This window comes from Gavialis gangeticus, unplaced genomic scaffold (genome assembly GCF_001723915.1).
Source record: "Gavialis gangeticus isolate Ggan-Ray unplaced genomic scaffold, GavGan_comp1, whole genome shotgun sequence".
In the NCBI taxonomy this organism is placed as follows: Eukaryota; Metazoa; Chordata; order Crocodylia; family Gavialidae; genus Gavialis; species Gavialis gangeticus.
Window position 1 is genome coordinate 72,246,299 of NW_017729031.1, and position 19,788 is coordinate 72,266,086.

Consider the following 19,788-nt stretch of genomic DNA (forward strand, 5'->3'; position numbering starts at 1 on the left):
TTTTTTTTTTTTTTTTTTTAAGAGCCAGAAGCTGGGGCCGGGCAGGGCAGCCAGGGGGGGCTGTGAGTGGGCAGGGGTTGGGGGGTGCTCAGGGGAGCTGGAGGAGCAGGCAGGGGATGGGGCCTGGTGGGGATCCCCCCCATAGGCCCCTCCCCTTTCCTCCAGCCCCCTCTCCCCTGCCCCCTACTTACCAGCTCCGCATCCGGGTCCAGCTCCCTGCAGTGGAGAGTGGGGACTGCCCAAAATCTCTCCAAACCTTTGCAAATCTTTTCCAAATCGTTTCAGACCTTTTTATTGGTCTCCTGATTTGATTCAGATTTGGCTGCCGAATCGGGCCAAATCTTCTCAAAATCGAATCAGCATCCAAAGTTTCACACAGCCCTAGTAGTCAAGTGTCCATAATGCCAGGCTTCTTCCTGCATAGCTGCTGGGCTTCCAGCACCACTGCTTTTGCCTAGGTGCTTGGCAATGATCTGGGTGCTGAAAAGAAACCTGGCATTGTGAGAGAACTTTGATGGATCCCCAGCAAAGCCATATAATCCAGCTCTGCAGGCCCTTCAAAAAGTATAATAATATCAGTGTAAGAAGTAGACAAAAGAGGATGAAGCAAAGTGACAGATTACTGCCATGTGATAACCCCCTGTGGAGGAAGAAGTTAAATCTTTTGGAGAAGTTGAATTTTCATCTCAGAAAGAGATGATTAAAGTGTGCTGAATGGTGGGGAAAGGCCAAGGGATGAAAAGAAGAGTACAGACAATTTAGAAAAAGTTATAAAAACAGATGGAGCAACAACATTAAGAGTTTAAATACAGAAATTAAATTTATGTCCTGTCAGAAAGCTAAGCATTTCACTCAACTGTTGAATTCCAGGGCACAAATCAATCTTCATAACCAAAAAAAACATTCAATTCAAGACATTACAGTTAATTTATAAGAGACCTAAAGTATACCATAGGATATCTAAAAGTATATCATAGGATTAGTGTTGTAAGAATGCCTAATTCTCCTCTATCCTGAGAAAAATCTCTCCATTTCCACCCAGCCTCTCTCCACCTTGGCTTCCTCTGTACTGTCTCTAGGGTTCTTGTGCTTACCTCCTTCAGCTTCTCTCAGCATCTTCATGGCTCTTAATCTACATATCGTGTTCTTAATTCTAAAGTAACTAAAAATATGTTGAGTAAGCTTTTTCTAACAGCAACACTGTGGCATTACTATTCTCTTGTTCTACTGGATACATCTGTTCCCTCAGCAACTAATCATCATTATATCCTGAAGACTTCCAAAATTCTACGCTCTGCTACCTCTCCTCCTACGATGCTGAGTGTCTAAATCGCTTTTGGAGGGTTCCCATGCTCTCCTAAATCCCCAACTATATTGTCTCTACTTTTCTGTATCTATACTCATGTCCTAGGCAACCAAGTCTGCCTCCCCACCCCTCCTCTCCACCCAGCTAAGCCATCACACCTAGGCTAATTATGTCAAATCCATCTCTGTCCTTCATTAGTCTCATTCCTCCAATTTGGCAGAAGGCAGTCTCTATGGTGCCACATTTACCTAACTGGTTCAGAGGAATGAGCTTCTGTATGCAGCAGCCTACTTCATCAGATGCTATGAATGAACTTGAGGAAAAAAGGGTTTAAAATAGAGAGGAATTTAAATACAAATGAGTGGGGGAGGGATATTGCTGAGAGAGGCAAAAGGTCAATAGTGATAAACAAGGCAATTAACACACTGAAGGATGTTGGAATAAACAGCTAGAGGTAATAACTATTTCAGGTAATGAAATCTCTGTTAAGACCATGTTTAACACAACCCAGTCTGTGGATGATCTCTTCTTCCACAAGTTTTAATTCAAGTTGTTTTTCAGTTTTATTTTTTTGTTTAAGCACAGCTATTCTGAGGTCAGTGATGGCATGTCCAGGGAGGTTAGAGGGCTCTGCCACACATTTTTGTATGTTTCTGGAATAGATGTCCACTCAACTGCCATTAATTCTTTTATGTAGGGATTCCCCATTCTGGCTACCATGCAGAAAAGCATTGTAAGCAAGTGATGGCATATTTTATAGTGGTAGAGGAATAAGTGAATAAGTGCCAGATATTCTGTTTTGTGTGTTTGGTGCACTGATGATAGAAGCCCAGACTGTGTGTTGATAAGCTGTTGGCATCTGGATTTGTGACCTGGTGCTTGGTGAAAATTGTTCCTAGAGAGCCATCATTTGAAGCTGGAGGCTGCTGGTGAACCAGGACAGACTTGTTCCCTATGGTCAACGTTTTCCAGGAGGGGCTGGAGGTCATTAATGATTTATTTAGTTGTCAGTTCTCTCTGATGTGCTACCAGTATTTCAAATTTACTTCCCCGCCCCCATATTTGGGCTTTTTTCCTCCTAATCTCTCCACATCAAAATTGAGGATTACACTATGTCCTGTTCATCAGGACTGCAACTTTGTCAAATCTTTTGCCCTTAGTGTAACTTCCATTCTCAGCCCTCACTAAAATATTGCTCTGAAATACTACTTCTTCCTACATACTGTCCAAAGTCCCTCCTGCAAGTGCCTAACAAGTCTAAGTGCCTATGACAGTTCAACCACATTTACTTTGGCAGTGAAACTTTACCTTTGAATCAAGGTAACTTTAAATTCTGAATGAGAGTATCTATAGAGGGGTTTAACAAGGTGCAAGTAACCACTTTAAATTAACTCCTTTATTTAAGTCAGATTAACTTTCTTGAGTGTGTCTGTGCAGCCAATCACATAACAGTTAACTGCTTGTCCTCATCTTTTAATTCCTTTTCTTCCCTGCTCCTCCTTATGATCCTCTTAATTCTTTTAAATAATGTCTCCTACTTTATTTTATGCTGTCCCAACCACTTGAACATTTCTCAGTTTGGCTCCATATCTTTTCTCATCTTCAAATCCTTACAATAGAGAGAACCTGAGGTCTGTTGGACTGCACATGGCGAGAGTTGGGGGTCAGAACACCAAATCATAAAAGTCAGTGACCAATGAAAAATGTAGCCTTAGGCAAATCACTACAACTATACAGGTAAAATACTGGTCCCAATAAAGTTGTACCAATTTTGCCATTTGTAAAATAAAAGCATTACTAATTTCCTTGGGTACCTGTAAGACGTCTGACTGATTTTATAAAAGCTAGTGATTTTACAAAAGTTTGAAAAGGCATGAGAAGAAAGTGTTAATTCTTAGTATATTACTACACTTGAAAACCCACATTCAGTTTTTCCAGTCTTTATTTTGATCTTCTCAGCACTGATCTTTACGCACTCTCTTATACATAAACTACTGTCCTGTTTTTATCCTGTACATGTCAGTTAAACTCTTCCAGGCAGGAACTGCATCTTAGTTTCTGATTTCTAAAGTACAAGGAATATTTATGGCACAACAATCATGCAAAAATTGAATGGCTGAAAGCACATTTTCATTACAGGATAGAAAGGGAAGTCTGTTCACCTGAGAAGTTAATACAAGACAAGATTTAAACAACACTGACTTTAGACAACCGGACATTTTAAGCTACATTAAAGAGATAAAAGTATAGCTGTGGCATTAATCCATGTAAGATTTCAGAGGTTTACTCTAGTTTACCTTGACCTTAAAATTATTTCACAACTTAATTCCTTGAGAGAGTTTCTGGTCCCAGGCCACCCCTCTCTCTGTCTTAGGGTTTGTTTGTTTGTTTGTTTGTTAAATAGCTCTCTTTAAAACAAAGGAAAGAAAGTATGTTAACTGTATCATCATTGTGGCAAAGGTATTATCTAACTCTTTCCTATTGAAAAATAAAATAACTAATGGCTTGTTCATTGCATTGTATAATTGTTTTACAAATAAACCAACTTCTCTGTCATGTTTTCAAAGTGCTTTGAAAAAATAGCAACTAAATGCAAGTTATATAACAGAAGTATAACAATTCAGGTAGCATTATGTTCAAATTATCTGTTTTACTAATAGGTATTTTGGAAAATAGGTCCTTTTGAAAAACTAAAACCCCTAAATTGAGAAAAAAACCCACCACTGCTTCTAAGAGGTTCTCTTTTTGGATGTACTGAAAACTTTGGCAGACCTACAATTTTGTCTAAAGTAAGTTTTCACTCACCTTCATGTAGGACTCTACAGGTGATATCCCTGAATCTCCTGAAGTAATCTTCCAGGAGGAGCTACTCTAAATGTTTCAGAAGCCAGAATCCCAGTAGATTTCTTTGGTCAGGCCCCCACAATCAGAATGTTCTTTGTAAAATACTTCACATATATCAGAAATCTATGCCTACCACCACACTTAGGTTCTACATGTTGAAATGACTGACCCATTTTTTCTTGTTAAAACTTATATCATATTACATCCTTTTAAAATAAGTAAGAATTCCTACAAAAATCTAAATGCTCATAAACATCAGAATTTTCAAATACCATCAGAGTATTATTGTACTACAATTTACCTAAAAAGTATCTACATCAAAACTGAATTGTTACAACTTTCATTTTTCCTCCCACACTTATTCTCAGAGAGAGCCTGGATGGGACCTCAAGAGATCACCTAATCCAACAGAGATCAAACCCATGACTGTGGAGTTATTAGCACCATGCTCTTACTGAGCTAAATGGCTGCTCACTGGGTAAGCTGATGTTTTCCATAGTCTCTTGCTGTTGATAAGATGGTTGTTTAGGACAGGGCTGTCCAATTAGTGGCCTGTGGGCCACGTGATGCCTGCAGAGGGTTAACATGCAGCCCTCAGGCTCTCTGCTCACTGCCACTGCCCTTTACTTCAGTTACAGCTACTAGGATCCTCAGGCTCCCTCTCCCTGCTCAGCTTCCTCTGCCTGACAGCCCCAGTGGGCAGAGCAGTGCAGCACAACAGCCCATGGTGCCAGGAAGCCAGCAGCCTGGAGTGCCTGTGGCATAGTGTCATAACGGAGCCCGCAGGGAGCAGCAGGTGTGACAGAGTGCTGGGCTGCACAGGGGCAGCAAGTGGGGGTTGGTGCCTGCTTGCCAGCACGCAGTGCAGCAGGTTGGGGAGCACCTGCCTACTCACATGCATGGCGTACAGCCTTGGGGTAGAGGAAGAGGGGAGAAAGAAGTGAGATCAGAGTGAGATCAAGTTTTTTTCTAATAGTATGCTTATCAGAACCATACGGCCCCTGTGTCTCCTCATGCTCCCATATGAAGACACAAGAGGGACCTGGCTGACAGAAGGAATACTCTTTAACGAGAAGCATATCTCCTCTTTATAAGGCAGTATTACTTTTCACAACAGTCATCTCCTTTTACCAATAATGTCCCCAAAGGCAATAATGGATGCATCCTTTGACCAAAATTGGTCCAGTTCTCTCTCTGTTGTACTGCTTAGTTTCTTTGCCTTTAAAGGAGGGAGGTCTGATGGCCTCCTTTCAGGACTTTTATTGAAGTCTTGGAACTACACTGACATTAGTCCTGAAATTCCCTGCACTTTGATACAAGAAGATTTAGGTGCCAGCTTTTACACCCAAGGCAATATAGACGTATGTGGTAAGAGGGAATTGGGAGACGGTTATGCCTGCCTGCCATTTCTGCTCCTGTACAGGAGCCTAAGCAGACTCAATGCACGTGAGACTATTCAGTAAATCTCGCATGGAAAAGGGGTGTGCACACTGAAGCACGTTTAGAAGGGCTGCAACCAATCATCATTTGCCTTAGGCATTTCATATTACTCATAAGATCTTGCCATCCTATTTTGACTGTTAAAAATTATACCTCATAAAAAACAATCAGAAAGCCAAAAAACAAAAAATGTGCTGCTTTGCAAAGTATTTACGTAACTAATACTTACATAAAAATAATACTAACAGAGTTTCACTTTATTGTGTGTATATTTAGTTAACTGTCTCCAGATAAACTGAAAACTTCAAGATATATATGATCCATACTGTAAAAGTAAATTTGTAGTTATGTATGCTGCCAATGCAAGGGGTTAAGATGACATGCGCAGAAGAGCTCTCCAAACGGAATTTTCCACAAGTGTGCTCGACACATGCCCCTTGTACAACCCTGAGAGCTGTCAATCACGCTGACCTACTTTTCAGGCTGGCGCATGCCTGGTAACAACAGAGAGCTCAGTGTCATGCATGCCCAGTTTATTAAAAGCATGATGTCATTTGACTAGAAATTTCTGTGGAGACAGCGTTGTAATTGGCTACCAAATTCATATAAAAGCTTAGTGGGCCCCTCCCGGAGGGGGGAGATCCGTTCGACTGAGGACAGAGGCTGATCTCAGTTACTGTCCCTCAGTGAGGCTCCTCGGCCTATAGGTCTCCTCCCACGTAGGCCCTCACTACATCTTCACCTTTGATCGTATACATACGTACTGTTCTGATTTTCCAGCTTTCGAACTGTTTTGGCTCCAACTCCAACCTCAACTTCTGATTACCACCACGGCTTCAGTTTACTGGACGGCTCTTGACCTCGGCTCCAATTAACGACCACGGCTCGGCTCTTCCTTTCTTACCTCGTCTACACCTCCACTGCTTCACATTCCGGCTCTCGACCTCGGCTTCGTTTACCGACTACTCGTCCTTTGGACTGGCGTCACGACTCTGGCCTCGTTACAGTTTTGTTCCGTAGTGTGTTCACCCTTTCATAAGCTGTCGACCAGCTCTGGGACTAGCCAGCAGGCAGCTGCCCCTAGCCCTCCGGGGTTAGATAGCAAGGGCTTGCTGGTGAACCTCATGAGCCGACAGATCCCTTTGTTTTGTTCATTCTGTTTAACTGTAACTGAAGACTTCTGTGCCTACGCTTCAGAAGTGTAAGTTAAATAAACCTAGCTTGTTTTTGAAACCAAACGCTTCTGTGCCTCAGAGCTCCACGCCAAAGATCCCACCTGTTTCGTACCAAGCCACCGCCCAGCCCACCGTGACCTTGGGGCATTTAATCCCGACACATACCAATTAGAAATTCTTAACTCTAAAAACTGTAATATTGATTGAACATTTTTTACCAAAGCAAAAAGCTAAGATCTGCCAGGAACACCTGCTGTACCTGGGAAAAAGTCAGAGACTACCCCCACCTCACCCCAAAATCTAAAGGGAAATATCCATAACAGATGTATTAATGCATTACCTCTGATCCAAACATCAAGAGATTTAAATTTATATGAAATAACAACTAAAAACTAAGTAAAGTTATTTTCATACAAGTCACACAGTAAGTCAATGGTAAAACTGAAACAAGTCTGGATTCTCAAGTTCTTTTCTCCAAGCATGAGCTAATTATCATCATCATCAGGTTAAAAATTGGATGGCTAGGATTATAGCTCTTGGAAAGGGCTATGCTATTTTCATGGATAATTTATGAATGGGAATTTTAGAATAAATTACTTCATAAAACACTCCAGGATGAAATGAAGAACACAAGAGATGGGGACAAAATTTCGTATTTTTCATTTTCAGATGTCTCCAACCTTCTTAAAGTTCACAGAAAAATAAAATACGTGCATCAATTTAGTTTTTTTAAAAAATTAATTATCAATTACCAATTTTCATAAGGAAAATTTAGTTTCATTTTGGAAAATGTTAAAAACATTTACTTAGATGTTTAAGATTTTAAAAATATTAATCTCACATAACTTGCACTGACCTGTAACAGATTTATTTTGGTCAAACCTTAATATTAAAGATTTAATCAATAAATTGTTAATAGATATTATATAGGCATGTTAGTGATACAACACAGCAGGAGTATTCCACTCTTATGGTCATAACCAGAGTCATAGAAAATAAGAAGCCAATATTGTAAGCAGTCTGCTGATCTGATAGACTAGAACAACTGATCAATCATTTTAAAAGCATCTGCTAATCTATTACCAACTCCTTCTACACTTCATAAAAAATGTGCCCATTATTTCATTAAACTCTTTAGGAGTTATCCTAGAAAAATGCAGCCTATCATGCAACAATCAGTGCCAGTAATGAATACAGATATTATTTTGCATCTGTTTTTATCTCATCATCCAAGCTGCTAAGCACCTAGTATTAGCTTTGGAATCAACAAGAACTGAAGGCATACAGTACTTCGCCAAAACAGGCCACAATTGGGCAGACTAACAAAGAATTACAATTCAACGGTTTATAGCAGCTGTTTTTAATCAAAGGTTTGTATTACTCAGACTCCCTACTGGTGCAGGAGTATGCATAAGCCCTCAAATTCCATCCATTCACTTGTGATGCTGACTTGACCAAACTGGCAGCATGCCTTCTAGGTGCCAATAAGGTGCATAAGTTAATGATATCAGTGACTTTTACACAGATTCAGTACCAAAGGAAATATAACAGACCATCTTGACTGAACATAAGCTTGGCAAAATGAAATGATTACGGTAAATTAAAACCTGACATAAATACCACTACTGTACTGATACTAATGAACCTAAATCTTTTTACACTAGGTCCAAATCAGTCAAAATGGCACAAAATAGGCAATGTGGTGGATTAAGGGGCCATTTAGCCTTTAGCTTTGTCTTACACCACAAAAGCAAGATAATCTATTTCAGTAAGTTTTAGCAGCAATTCTGAATTCAAGTGCACTGGCACAGTTATACTGGTATCTTTGTACTTATGACTGATTCCATAATTAGTGCTACCCATTCCTTACTTCAGCACAAAAACATTTTATTCTGATAAGCTCTACAGAGATGAAGAATACATATGTGCTGGTACAAGTATCATTAGGATTAGCCCTCCTGTCCACAGAATAAAATCTATCCAAAAAAAAAAATACACACACACACACACACGCACTTTAGTGTCTTGTTAACCTTCTTTTAATGAAATTCATCCTGTTACAAATCACATAAACAAATGTAATATATTCTGAAACAGTAAAAGATAGGATGCAAAATATTTACCTATTGCGGTCTCTGGCATTGCAAAAAGTGTCTTCTCAGTAGCCACCCTAAAATGTCCATGGATTGATAGACCAACACCCTAAGAAAAGAAATACAAAATAAAGATACTGGTTTATTATAGTATTTAAAAGACAACATCCAGACTGCTTTACCCAGACAATCTCCTGGGATGCTACACTTTCTGGACACTCTCTTTGCAGCAGAGCTTACTCTGTTACACAATCAACCATAACTCTGGAAAAATCTTTTCCCCGCTACATGCCATCTTCCAAAGACAAAGCATATGTCTTATTTGGGGGTGTGTGATGTGTGCACCTTGCTCTTTGGAAAGCAGCATATGGGGGGGGGGAGATTTTCCCAGAGTGTACAACAGTGTGATAGCATCCAAAAACTGTGGCATCCAGAAAGACAGCATGGGTGAGGCAGCAGGGTCTTCTTAGTCTGGCAAGACAGCAAAGCCCTAGAACTTTGGAAGAGCAGGTGCAAGACTTATTTCTTTACTGTAAATAGTTCTGTATAGAAGTTCCTGTAAATCAAGTGCTCTTTCTATACCACAAGCCGTATCAAAATACCAGACTGCATGCAGCAGCTCATTTGCACTGAGCCAGCTCAATCACTGCTCCAGACACAAGTCACAGTGATCAGCCAATAGCTACTGCAAATTCCTTAGCAGCTATGAGAGGGTTAATACTAGACTCTGCCCCTGCTCTTTGCTGGGCAGGACAGTAAAAGCTTCCAAAGTGGCCACTGCTTTTTTTTTTTTTTTTTTAAAACAGTGTTAATATATTTATTTTTATTTAATTTTGCCAACCAAATGCTGAGTCAGTTTTTCTTCAGATTTTTGTAAAGACTTTAGCAGAAGTTTGAAACCCAAGAGGGCTCAAATTTGAGCTGTTTGTGAAGTGGAGAAGGCTGGAATGCCAAATCCTTAAACAGAGTTTTTTCTCAAGTTTCCTTGCTCTCCCACCAGAGGTGGGAAAAACAAGAGTTATAATACAGTCTAAATGCAGGTTCCGTCTTTCAATTAATCAGTATTTACTCTTAATACATAGCTCATAAATTTGACTTATTTCTAGGTATGTCAGTCTTCCAGAAAAAGCTTAACTTCTCATTGAGTAAGGCTAAGATATCTTTTTATAACTCCAGCATAGGAGAAAGCAAATTAAATCCATATTCAGAACAGAAGGTTGAAGTATGATGCACAGACTGTCCCCATATCAAAACAGAATTCTTACTCTGCCCCTAAGATTCCCCAAAAATGGTTACATTAACTATAGCCACTTATATTGCACTACCTCACAGAAGGCAAAAACACTTCAAAGAATTTTTTGTACTCCAATACTAGAAGTCCAAACAACTTGATCTGAAGGCTGTGGTTAATCTTTAGCAAACACAGTTCTGATGTCAAGTAACTGGAAGCAGTTCTGATTTTGCTTAGTAGAAGACAGTGGTATATATGCACATTCACAGGCTCAGATGATAGATACAGCCTCAAGTATGAAATTCAAATACTAGGAGGCAACACATCTTTCTCAGAAATTTTAGAGGAGAAAATTTTGGTTTGGAATGTCTAGCTGTTAGCGGAAAGTAACAGTTCATACTTTCTTCTGGATATTTATTATTTAGAATGAAGTTCACAAAAAGTAGGGGCACACTGATAAAGGATTTTTGGGCTGATACCGATAGCCGATTATTGACCAGTCATATCGGCTGATAACAATCCGATTGCTGATATGAACCCTGGCAACATGGAAAGCAGCGTCCAGCTGATAAGTCTGTTGGGGGCAAAGGGCATGAGGGAGGGAAGAGACATGGGGATGCAGATCAAGGCCCCCGCAATAAGGGAGGGAGTGGGGTTGGAGCTGGGGCTGGGGCAGGTGCTGCATAGCTGAGGCAGGGCAGGGCATGGGACGGAGCTGCAGGCAGTTTGTCGGGGGCAGGGAGGGGGTGGATCCCACTGCTGCATGCACCCCTGGGGGAAGCACATGCCCCCCCAGAGCTGTGCGCATTATTGTAAATTTCTTCATCTCATTGGTCTGGATGTGAAGGAGATGCTTCTACAAGTTAAGAGCTCATAGGCTTGATGTTCTTGTCTCATTTACAGTGGTACACCACTAACTTTACTTCACTGCAGACCCCTAATTTACCTATTCCTTTAAGATGGAAAAAAAAAGGACATTTTTAAAGAAAGACTTTTTTCTACCCTAACAAAGGATACACACGCACGCGCGCGCACACACACACACACACACACACTTTCTTCAATCGATGGCTTGGATTCTACAGAAGCTAAAAATATTCCATTTGAGAAAACTTTCTCTTTGCTTTGGAGAAGTCTCCTTCCCCCTTCTCTTGCCCTCACAATTTTTTCCTGTTGAGTACAGAAAATAAAAGAGGGCAAGGGAGTTAGATGACATAAGAGAACAGGATATGAAAGCCAAATGCTAATCCTGAGATAATTACATAGACAATATAGTATGTAGAACAGGCACATTGAGATCTATTAAACTGAAATCAAGGATGTATCCTGACATCCCTAAACCAATAATGGTTGATGCCAGGGAAGGACTGACAGGGGGATCACTAGTCTAGACACATCCCATTCATATACTTTCCCTCTAAAGCAAGGCTGTGCAACTGCTAAGCAGCTGGGGACTGAACATCCTGCAAACCACACTACTGGACAGCACCAAGGCAAGCCACAGGCCCTATGGGCCACATGCTGCACAAACGCCACCCCTCCCACCCCAGCATACACACTGCACTGCACACCCACATGGGCCCTTCCCTTCCCACTGCTGCACTGCATATGCCCCCCCTCCTCACTGTCCAGGCTCCCCCTGTGCTCCCCCAGCCACGCTGCACTGCCCTCCCCTCTGAGGCAGGGGCAGGCATCAAAAGCTGAAGGATGGGGAGGGAGCCTAGGGACTCCAGATGCTGCTGCAGATGGAGCAACAGGGGGAGCAGCAGCCAGACCACTCAGGCAGGAGCCTAGGGGCCGCAATTCAACATACGGCCTATCGGCAGCCAGCTAGATAGCTCTGCTCTAAAACATTTACTTTTTGCCACTGGGCTAGATGGATCATTGGTCTGACCCCAGTATATGCCTTCTTATGTTCTTATCTAACATAATTTATTATAGCTGAGTCTCTCTGCAGATCAGAAGTCAGAGAACATACAACTGTATCACAAATTACTCTTTGCATTGACAGTCAATTATATCGATTCTATAAAAAGCAAATTCTGGCACTACAACCGTCTTTCCCTTCTTTTACATTAATGGATTTAAATTTTCCACTACAGTTTTACTTTAGAAGACAAGTGTAGTAGCCAAACTTTACAATTTGAGTACATTATTTCATAAGAAACAAGACTTTGCACAAGTCAAATTTTGAACTTGTGCAATGAAAGCATAATCTGCACCCTTTATCTTACTGGAACTACAAGCTTTATTTCAATGGTTCCTCTCCAAAAAGAGTACTGTATATGTAGGCTATTTATAGAGATCTCTAGTGTAGCCAGAGATCAAGCTGTAGCTGGCAGTAACTGATTTTAGAAACTGAAAAAAATTAGCGTTCTAAGGAAGGTGTTAAAGCTGAGTTCCAACCTAACAATGCAGCATTAAGGACAGGCAGTGCTTTATCAAAACAATGATGATGTGTATTCGATGTGTATTGAATATGTGTATTCAAACAACTTATGAAAAACATTCCATTCAGATGTAAAAAAATGACATGAAATATCAGCACTGTGGATGGAATTCCTTAACTGAGAATCTTAGTTTAAGAAGGAATAAGATGTATTTTGACAAAAACTGAGAAATACACCTCCTGTCTATTTACTAAACAAGCAAAATTAAGATCATAAGGGACATAACAAGGCTTGTCATAAGAGAATACATGCTAAAGCAGAAAAAAGGAAGACCTTCAGGAATGGAGAGCAGAAAAAATGATTGTAGCCATGTGGTACAGCATGAAGAGATCAAATTTTAATAGGAATGTAATTTATTCTTTAAATTAAAAAAAATAAAACCACACACTAACATCAATTTGAGTTTTGAAACAGTCTCATAAATACTCTGATGGTAGCACCTATGTCAGTATTCTTTCCAGCAAGTACTTTGTTCTAGTAGTTTTCCTTCAATCAAAAAACTGATTTTAAACATCATTCCTACCTTGAAAAACTTGGGCTCAAATCCTCAAAGCAATGTGGTGATAAAAACACAGCAGACTGTATGTAATGCAACAAAAATCAAAAAATGAAAACACAGATGTGTTAAAAGCCAATACACAGCATTGTTTTCCTGTTGACTGTTTTAAAAAGGTGTGAGCAGTCAAAGAGAGTGTGTAGAATTAAATGATAAAGCTTCAAAACAAGATTTACCATTACATTAGAACAGGGGTAGGAAACATTTTTTGGCCGGAGAGCCAAAAAAACCACAATGTCTATCTTGGAAGGTGTCAGAGTGCCGACATGCCGAAGCCTGGAGCAGCTGCCTGAAGTCAGCCCACAGAGCCCAGTCTGCTTGCAGCGGGGCTTGCAGCCTCTCAGCCGCCTGCTGGAAGCAGCCTGGGCTCCGTGGCTGGCAGCAGCTGCTTGGAGCCTGGGATGGTGGCGGTGTGCCAAGCAAAATGGCCTTGCATGCCATGCTTAGCACGCATGCCAGCAGTTGCTGACCCCTGCATTAGAACAATAAATTCTGTTACTGGCAAAAGAGTATTATAGTTTCTAGGGTCGGAAGGGGCGTGAACAGATCACCATGTCTGACCCCCTGCCCTGGAAAGGAATGAGTGCTGGGATCATAATACTGCAGCCAGATATCTATCCAACCTCCTCTTGAAGACTCCCAAGGTAGGGGAGAGCACCACCTCCCTTGGGAGCCCATTCCAGAGCCTGGCAACCTTAACCATAAAATAATTCCTCCTGATATTAAGTCGGAACATGCTCTCAATCAATTTGTTGCCATTATTCCTTGTTATCCCAGGTGGTCCCCAGGGGAACAGAGCCTCACCTATTTTCCACTGGTCCCCCCAGTGAGTTTAGAGATGGCCACCAGATCCCCTCTCAGTCTTCTCTTGTGGAGGCTAAATAGATTCAGGCCCTTTAGTCTATCTTTGTAGGGCCTGGCCGGCTGCCCCCTGACCATGAGAGTGGCCCTCCTCTGGACCCTCTCAAGGTTAGCCACATCCCTCTTGAAGTACAGTGCCCAGAACTGGATGCAGTACTCCAACTGTGGCCTGACCAGAGCTGCATAGAGGGGAAGGATCACTGCCCTGGACCTGCTTGTGATTCATTATCTCTGTTTCCAGATAACAGCTGTGAACCTTTAAGATGAAACAAAATTAATCTTATCCTAATTGCTGCATAAAAGGCAAGATAATCATTAAAAACTTTGTGGAACAATCCACAGAGCATAATCCAGTTTTATCTGCAGATACAAAAATATAAGAGCTATACTGCACGATAAATTCAACAGTTTTAAATGACAAAATGCAATATAAACTAAGACAATTGTACAACAATTCGAAGCTGTAAAGCAAGCAATTCCCAATAGTTTCACAAGTCTCCTAAACATTTTTAAATCAGTTGAATGCCATTTATTTTTTACCTAAAAAAGCAAGAGACAGAAAGAGACTTGGAATACTGTCCTCAGAATTCAGACTGTATTGCTTCTGATAGGATTCAATTTCTGAAGGAGAGAAACCATCGATTACTATGGTAACTAGTGTGCACTAGATCTATTTTATAGATTATTAATAATTATATATCTTATTCAGAGTCTGTTTCTAATTTCATAAAAGACCAGGAAGTCTGTGCCATGGGTGATGCTTGGCATTTATTCAAGTCTTCTTATTGCCAAAAAGCATTCAAGTCTGGTGGTCAAGCTATGATCATATGTTGTGATATATCATGCAGTATTTGCAAACTCTCCTAGCCTCAGTTTGGACACAAAACAAGCCCTATCAACCCAAGTGCCAGGCTCTGAGTCTTTCTATTTGATAAACTAACAGCTTGGCAGGCTTTATCTATCAACTCCGATCCAATTTACTCCCAATGTATTGAAATAAATTTGGCCCACACTTATAAGAAACATTTAGATCCAGCTGTGATTGAATGTTTTAATTACATCATAAAAAATGTATTGCATTATTCTGGTGTAACATACAATGAATGTACATTTAACTTCAATTTGATGCATATCAGCAATTTACCATGGACAAAGCTTCAAAGATAAACTGAAGAGAAATTAGTGTTACAAAGAACAGAAATTGAAGAGAAATTAAATAATATAGTTGGAGAATACAATATTGTCTTGTTCATGTAGATATGGACTATGCAGAATAACATATGATTATTGTAGTCAGTTGGAATTATTCTGCAATACTGTATTTACTCAAATCAAAGATGAGGTTTACTTCCCCAATCCCCACCCTACTTCTCCACTGCTTACTTTCTGCTCTAGCTCCAGCCACCGCTGCTTCTCTTTGGTCAGGCTGAAGTGGGGCCAGGGTCACTGCTGCTGACTGCCCCTGAGCCAAAGCACAGGCCTCCAGAAGGTAAGTGGCACAAGGGGGGTAAAGGTAGCAGGGGGAGCAGGTGGAGTGGGGTGGGACAGGCATGGCAAGAGGCTGGGGTCTGGTCCCTTGCTGCCACTTCCCCTACTGCAGCAGTGGAAGGCACAAATTGAGATGACCCTCTTCCCCACCCCTCATAATTAGATTCTACACATGGAAAATTATAAACAATTTTTAAAAATTTCTGTATCTGGAATCTAAGTTATGGAGGGGTCATCTTAAAATTCAAAGTCAGCTTAGATGTGGGTAAATGCAGTAACTTATTTTCAGTAGAAAAGCTCAATTATTTTCCTTGATGCTTCTTCAAATGTTGTATGTCACTTTCTAGCTCTTATCTGAAATAAACCACAAGCCTTGTGGCATCAGCAGTCAGACATTTCTTTTTAAAAAGATTCTTTTATGTCAGAGGAGAAAAGAAAGTCTTCGTGCTAACATTTCTGACAGCATGCAAAAAAGAGAAAATATGCTGTGAAAGGACTTAGATCTTCTTTGAATACTGTAAGAAAAACGAATTTATTTTTTTGATTATTCACTAGCTAGGAATGTTGCTCCAAATGCTAAATATATCTATTTTTTCCCCTATGTAATATGTCATGTGTATTAAGAAAGGTATTTGATGGGACTTTATTTCAGCACAAAATTTGGACTAGCAGAAGGCTGTCAGTATAAAGGATCAATTGAAGAATTAATTGACTTTTCTTCATACCTACACAGGACTAATTCTTAAGATAATCTTACCGGGATCTGTCATGTATTAACTGAAATATTTGCTGACTTAAAAATGCTTTTGCTTATAACAATGGTAAGGAAATACTATATGGAAGGTGTCCTGTTACCTTCTGTTTTTAAACCATTTGAAGTTGTTTGGTTTTACATTTCTTACAGCATTTGGTGTTGTCTAGAGTTCAGTAATTCTCACTAGGGAAATCTCAAGCTTTAAATGTCCTTCAAACAGGTCTGGAGTGGGAGAGAAGTAGGCAAAGGATTTTAGAAATCTAGGGGGCTGCCATGTATGCAGCCATGTGAACACAAAGAATCATCAGGAAAAGTGGAACACACTTCCAGGAGACCCACACTAATCACCTTGCATGTTGGTTCCTATAGGCATCAGCATCTGCACACCCTGTAATACTAATGCTCCAAAGAAAGTGCAAGCAAGGAGTCATTCAAGGCCAAATTCAGCAAGGTACATCAACTTATATTTGTGCATAGCCCTATTAAGGTTAAAACGACTACTCATTTCCCGGAAGTTAAGAAATGTCAATACCTTGCAGAAGCGGTTACTTGCTCTCTAAGGAATTTATTTTTTTAAATAAAAGAATGCTTTGCAAATAGATCTATCTATCAAAAAAAAAAATAGGGGAAAAGTAATAATCCTGGGAACAAGAGAAAAATCAAGATACAGGAATGGACAAGATAACAAGATATGAGAGGGAGGGAGCAGGCAGGATATACACCCTTCACATGGTATCATTTTTCTGCCTTAAAATCCAACACAGATCCTGAGCTAAAAGGGAAGTTTTTACAAAAAAGTTTGATGTGGGAAGGGGGGGAGAGGGCAGGAGAGCAGGCAGGTGAGGGGAATAAAAAAATTAGTGAACAGCCATTTGGAACGTGGGCAATAATTCAATTAGAGGAAAAAAGCAGAGCTGTTCAGCAAGGAAGATGAAGTTCAGAAAAGAAGGAAAAAAATCTGCAGTTAAGGAGTCTGAATGATCTCCAGCCAGGTCTCCACCATCACTTAAAAACATAACAGAAGAAGCAGCAGCTTCATATGAAACAAAAGATAAAAAACATCTTTTCTAGCTTATGTCCTAAATTTTAAATCTCAAAAATAGACGATGACTTACTGTATAACTGGGCTTTTTCATTCCAATAAAATCCTGAATGGGAGTGTTTTCTAATTTAAATTGATTTTCTGTATTAAATTATAAAGGTATTTGTATGATAAATGTTGAAGAAGGCTACCTTTCTTGTCCAAGCAGAAAATTATTTTTCATACTGTGCACTAGCATAGTGGGCTTGGGTTTGTTTGTTTTTTAAAGAGAGAAAACACACACATTCCACCCACCTGTATATTTACTGTATTTTTAAATATAGGCCCTCAAGGCTTAGGGGAAAGCATACCTCACAAGGAACTTTTTTTTACTGAAAAAGCATTACATATTTTAGCATAAATCCTAGAACACTCAATAGTGGTGTTTTTTTTTAAAATACATTTGAAGCACTGCTGATATCGTAAATCAGATTAACTCCAAAAATGAACTGTACCATTTGTCTCTAGAATCACATGCAAGAGCTTAGTAGACAGGCCAATATGCCAGATGGTAAATACACTGCAACATCAGCAAAGAGCGTATCTTGTTGTTTTTCATCTTGCTTTACCATAGCTTTCAATATCCTACATTACTAGAACTAAGTGAAATACAAACCTACCAAATACAGACTTGTGTCTCAGTATATAAGGTAAGTACATAGTAAACCATCGTATGTATTTTACCACAAACTAATTTTCTGTTTCAAAAGGTTGGACTATAACAAAATAAGTCAGAAGCTTCTATTTGGAATTCAGGACCCATATTTGAAGAGGGAAAGAGAAAAAGGGTCACAAAGCAGCTTATCTAGCGTTAGCATGGCAGCAACTTTTGCCTGATGGCTGATTTTCTCAACAGAGATTAAAAAAGCAGTACTTTTAAACTGCAGAGGGCAGTGACTGACAAAAAGGAGGAAGCGTTTATTATTTCAGTTGCTCACCCACTTTAAATGCTAGACACAGAGCAAGTAAATAAAGCGTGAAATTAATTTTGCACGACAGCAGCAAAGAACCACTTTGCACAGCTAAATGTGTGTATACAGTGCTAACCATACATAAAATATACAAACTTTGACACTAAATAGAGCAAAAATTAGTCATAGATGAGGCATGCTCTTAGAACTTGTAAAAAGCTCAAGTTTCAGCAAGAATATTCAGATATTTCTCAGGATATTAAAGAAAAAAGGTGTTATTTTGCCCTCATGATGACGATAAGGAGGTGGATAACAAAATTCACTGAGAAGTTCCAATCGCATCTGTGCTTTGGAGTACAGACTAAATTTGTCAGCGTGGCAGCCTGACGTCAAGGATATCTTTTGCCATCCTTGTGAAAGTCTGCCCACGTTAGGCCAACTTATAAAGCTTTGAAAATCTGCTCAGTAGAGACCTGTTAGATTTTGGGGCTTTCAAGAGACTCTTTCCATCAAGCATATTTCACCCCACAATTGCTGAGGCTAAGTAGAATTCTCCGAGATCATCTGAACATGTGTATACAGCCTAAGGTACCACCCTATCCTGCCTTCTGCCTGTTAGCCCAAGTGAGATATCTGTGGATCCCAATGTTTTGACCCTGTTGAATTATGTAGGAGTCAATATGATTCTACCTGAAGGGATGTTTGATTTTTTTACTTACTTTTTAAAAATCTAGGAAGTTACATAAAAAAGAACTAAAGAACAAAAGTGTTAAGTCTGAAAAGTGAAGCACTCGATTAGGAAGATCGCCTTGAGGAACTGGACATCGACCTCATCTCTAAATACTGCAGGTATGGAAATGCTTTTCTCCTGGCACAAAAAGAGAGCATACTGCCACTCAAGGGTTTTCTTTCACAGGAGAGAACAGATTTTTCTGAGAAAAGTACTGCCCATTAGGAAGATTCCTCTTTGCCTGGGCCAAGTTGAACAGCTAAGCATTTATTCCATGCCTTCTGAAGATCAGTGACCCCAGTCTGTGGATGGCACGGGATATTTCCCTGTGGTTTGACTCTTCCTGGTGACCAGAAGCAGACAGACTGCTACACACCCCCTGCCTTCCTGTGCCTTCCACAGACCAGAATAACCTTGGTTTGGGGAAGGTGCAGTGGAGCATCTCCCTGAGGCCAGAGTTCATCCCTATTTTCCCAGAAGTCTAGAAATGAAAGCCTTTCCCTGCACCTGTCACTGCCATAGTTCTTATGTGACTCATAGCTGGGCAACTCAATGAAACCAAAATTTACATAGGTGTTTCTCATTTTCTGGGTGCCCACTGAACTCTGATTTGAAGAGTTCAGCCCTTACAATACTGGATATAAAGTTAACGAAAGCTGTGCTCTGAACAAATGAAGTGCTATATCAGGTCTTGGGATGGGTAATCAGGCCATGAATACACACACAAAAAAAACCAAACAAACCCCTGAACCTGGCATTAATGCATCGGTGCATCCATTTCCCAATCCTTCCAGGAACATCATCACTCTCCCTAGAATACATGTATTGGGGAGTGGGCGAACAACTCATTAATTTCTATAAAGCAAAC

General features: G+C 40.2%; 1 protein-coding gene across 2 annotated transcripts in view; it reads right to left on the bottom strand.

Annotated features, from left to right (window-relative positions):
* Nucleotides 1–19,788, bottom strand: part of HIBCH (3-hydroxyisobutyryl-CoA hydrolase) — a 131,116-nt gene that overhangs the window by 47,614 nt on the left and 63,714 nt on the right. For both annotated transcript variants that reach the window (XM_019523099.1, XM_019523098.1), the window contains exon 7: nucleotides 8,889–8,967. In XM_019523099.1, coding sequence (XP_019378644.1) covers nucleotides 8,889–8,967 — 79 coding nt within the window. The remainder of the gene's footprint in view (nucleotides 1–8,888; nucleotides 8,968–19,788) is intronic.